General features: G+C 37.6%; 1 protein-coding gene across 1 annotated transcript; it reads left to right on the top strand.

Annotated features, from left to right (window-relative positions):
• The first annotated feature begins 1,020 nt into the window (after positions 1-1,020).
• Positions 1,021-3,593, top strand: LOC138492939 (uncharacterized). The gene is made up of 2 exons (XM_069620229.1): positions 1,021-1,701; positions 1,897-3,593. The coding sequence occupies exons 1-2, from the start codon at positions 1,542-1,544 to the stop codon at positions 3,591-3,593; spliced, it is 1,857 nt and encodes a 618-aa protein (XP_069476330.1). The 5' UTR covers positions 1,021-1,541.
• Positions 3,594-3,928: the final 335 nt, after the last annotated feature.

Raw genomic sequence — 3,928 nt, 5'->3', positions numbered from 1 at the left:
TATTTATATTAGATACGGCTAAAGATGAGAACATAGGCGCTTTACAAGGTAATGTGGATGCTTAAAACCTGTTTGTTGTGTGCCGCTTTGTAAAGGATATATGTGTGGGTAATCTCTAATATTGATTAGTTAGACACGCGGTGGAGAGCGAAGGACTTTGAGTTTTTGAAAGGTTTCAGGCATTCGTTGTTTTAGAATTGTGAATTTAAGAGTTTTAAATGTAGGGTGGATAGACAATTATTTGAGCCTATTCAAATAAAATATATTTTCTAGATATGAATGAAAAAAAAAAAAAAGAAAACAGCGGCCACATGATACTTTAGATAAAATAAAGATGTTTCAATGCTTATGGGACCCGTGCAAAGTAAAAAAAAAAGAAGCTGTATTTGACTAGCCAATCTATAATATTGATTTTTTTCTCTGACCAGGACACCGTGGATAAATATTGAACAGCAGTGTATAAATGAACAGGGCCATCGTAACTTTTTAAATGGATCATTTGGGTTACAAGTTAATGGCTTTTATGTAAATTATGTTTTAAGTAAAAAAGTAATACACGCAGGAATTTTAACAGGGTTTGCTTATAAGTGGAGGGTGCAACCTTTAAACGGTATTTTCAGTTTGTATTTGGCTATGGTGCGATTGTTACACTGTGTAAAGACACGATGCGACTTATGTATTTAGACACGTGTGTTTATACTATTGATTTTTTCTCTGACCAGGACACCGTGGATAAATATTGAACAGCAGTGTATAAATGAACATGGTCATTGTAACTTTTTAAAATGGATCATTTGGGTTACAAGTTAATGGTTTTTATGAAAATTATGTTTTAAGTAAAAAAGTAACACACGCAGGAATTTTAACATGGTTTGCTTATAAGTGGAGGGTGCAACCTTTAAACAGAATTTTTTTAGTTTGTATTTGGTTATGGTGCGTTTGTTACACTGTGTGAAGACACGAGGCGGCTTATGTATTTAGACATGTGTGTTTTGTAAATGATATTTTAGAGTGTTTTTTTATTTGAACACCTGAAGTCTTAGGATATCAGGGTTCAAGGTATAATCACATATGAATTAAAAATGTATGCTTATGTATTAACATTATAGTAGACCGTGTCTATGGGAAAAAGGCTTCCCGAAAGAGGAAGCATGTAAATGCTGCAAATTCTAAACTTGTGGAAGACACACAGACGTGTACGGAAGGTAATCCAATTAATTTTATAGTGGTGTGTGTGTGTTTGTGTGTGTTTGGCTGCAGTATGTAAGGATTAATGTTATAATGTTTTTATGTAGATTTACAATTGTTGGGAAAAGCAGAACATGTTGAGGGTCAGCCGAAAAGAAAGCGTTTAGAGGTGGATACGCATGGTACGTGATTTATGTTTGCTTAGCAGCTTTAAGGCTTATGATAGTTTATTTTTTATTTTTTATGGGTTTTGTATGCTTTAGAAGGAAACAATTAATAGGATTTATGAGCTTCTTTGGTTATAAGGAATCATACTTATGTTTTAGTTTTGTAAACATGTATCTGATTATGTTATGGTCAATTTTTTAGGGTCTAGTGTTGTGAAGAAGTCTAAAGGATTAGCACATGGTACCTCTGGATGGCAGGCCGCCGATCGTGTGAAAAAAACAGGCCAGACCTTAGAGCATTTTAAGGGGATTTTGAAAAGGACCTATTCAGGGGACAGCACGCAAGGTATGTTATTTATGCTTGCTAGCTTAAAAGATTAAAGGTTTATAAAGGTATCTAGGGGATATATTATTAAAGGTGTTTATTTGATTTCATTGTTTTAAAAGGAAGCATGTATTAGGTTATAGGATGGTGTATGTTTATAAGGAATAGGCTTTTGCTTCGAGTTTGTAATGTTCTTTTAATTATGTTTATTTTTAGGGTCTAGTGTTGCGCTTACGCCCTTTGCGGTCCCACCAACGACTCGTGTGAAGAAAACAGGTCAGCCCTACACAGAACACTTTAGCACAACAAGGGAGGGGGGTTATCAGGAGTGTTTGGGGCTCCAAAAATGTTTAAAAAACTCTAAACTAAGTTTGAAAAAAGATGTACGGTTTAAAGGGGTTCAACCAGTTTTAAATATGACTAACTGTGAAGCTGTGGAAGATCAAAGTATTCAGGTAACTCCGGCTGATCCCCCTCAGGTCCGGTCTGTTAGATGTGATAAAAAAACAAGGTCTCGTGTAAAGGTTATACCACCTATAGACCCATCAGCTAATAGAGCGCCGCTGGAGAGAAGAGGTTGTGGCGATATTACCCCGTCTAATGTGTTTTCCTCTTTAAAGGTAGTAGCCCCTTTAGACCCAATACAGGCCGTCGTTAGGGCACGGTCTCCTGATTATGGATACTGTACACCGCCCCATACCTATTCACCCACAATCCCCAGCAGTGAGAGGTATGTTGATATTCCCCAAAATTTAGAACCAGCGTTGGAGGTACCAGGTGTACCAATAGCCCCTGATTCTGAAAATGTTATAATAATTATAGACTCCCCTATAAAAGACCCTCTTGGAGATTTTCCTGCTTTAGACCCAATACAGGATACCATTAGGCAACAGTCTCTGGATTGTGGAGATTATTCAATACCATATACGTGTTTACCTACAAGCCCCAACAGTGAGCAGGGTGCTGATATTTTCCAGAATTTGAAACAGGTCCCTTTGGTACCAGATATACCAACAGCTCGTGCTTCTGAACCTGTTATAATAATTATAGACTCACCTGTAAAAGAGCCTATTGTAAATCCACCTCTAAAAGAGCCTGTTGTAAATCCTCCTGTAAAAGAGCCTATTATAGTTAACTCAGACTCCCACATAAAATTAGCTTGTGAAGAATTTATATATGCCTCTGTTATTTGTAGGTTAAATGACCCCCCTAAGCCGTTAGATCTTTCAAGCACAGGGCCAAATGGTGTAAACAAACGGATGTGTGCAGTGAACAATTTTCAGAAGCTTGATAATAAACCGTTGTCTCCCCGACATACTTTTAAACATGTTAACACATCAGCCGCCCGGGTGACGGTTCCCTGTTATAAAAGGGGTGACACTGCTAAGCGATTATTTGATGTAGATGTATTAAATAGTGAAAAAGGAAAACATTTACCAGGTATACAGAAGAAAGTAAACTTAGGCTGCCAGAAGTATAGATTAAAGCAAAAGGGTACTAAAAAAGCTTTAATTGATACACGTCGAGGTGTTTGTAAGGCCAAACACCTTTTGTTTAAGATAAAATCTAAAACCAATGTACTGGCCCAAGACTATAAAAAGCAGTCTTTAAAAAATAAAGCTAGGGCTGTTCCAAATCAGTTGACAATCCCTATAACAGCATTAAGGACGGTGTTAGGTCCTGGGAAGTCCACAAATGGTATAGATGTAATGACATCCCCTAGCACCATAGGGTATGGTTTGGAAGATGTGCATACACCCCCTAAGCCTGTAGACATACCACAATTATCTGTAAAAGGTACAAAGGCCTTGCGTTTAAAATGGCTTCGCTCGAGGAGACAGAGGAAAATGTTTTTGAAACTCTGTAAAAAAACAGTTTCTGTATCAGACGTGTCAGGTGTATCTGGAGAGTGAAGATCTAAATCTTTCTTTGCACGGCGGGTAATGATAGCTTTTGCTTTTTTTAAGCGTTTCAAAAACATTTTCCTCTGTCTCCTCGAGCGAAGCCATTTTAAACGCAAGGCCTTTGTACCTTTTACAGATAATTGTGGTATGTCTACAGGCTTAGGGGGTGTATGCACATCTTCCAAACCATACCCTATGGTGCTAGGGGATGTCATTACATCTATACCATTTGTGGACTTCCCAGGACCTAACACCGTCCTTAATGCTGTTATAGGGATTGTCAACTGATTTGGAACAGCCCTAGCTTTATTTTTTAAAGACTGCTTTTTATAGTCTTGGGCCAG

The sequence above is a fragment of the Ambystoma mexicanum genome, chromosome 10 (assembly GCF_040938575.1).
Source record: "Ambystoma mexicanum isolate Mex_15411 chromosome 10, UKY_AmexF1_1, whole genome shotgun sequence".
NCBI classification, from domain to species: domain Eukaryota; kingdom Metazoa; phylum Chordata; class Amphibia; order Caudata; family Ambystomatidae; genus Ambystoma; species Ambystoma mexicanum.
This window is presented reverse-complemented; position numbering and strand designations above follow the sequence as displayed.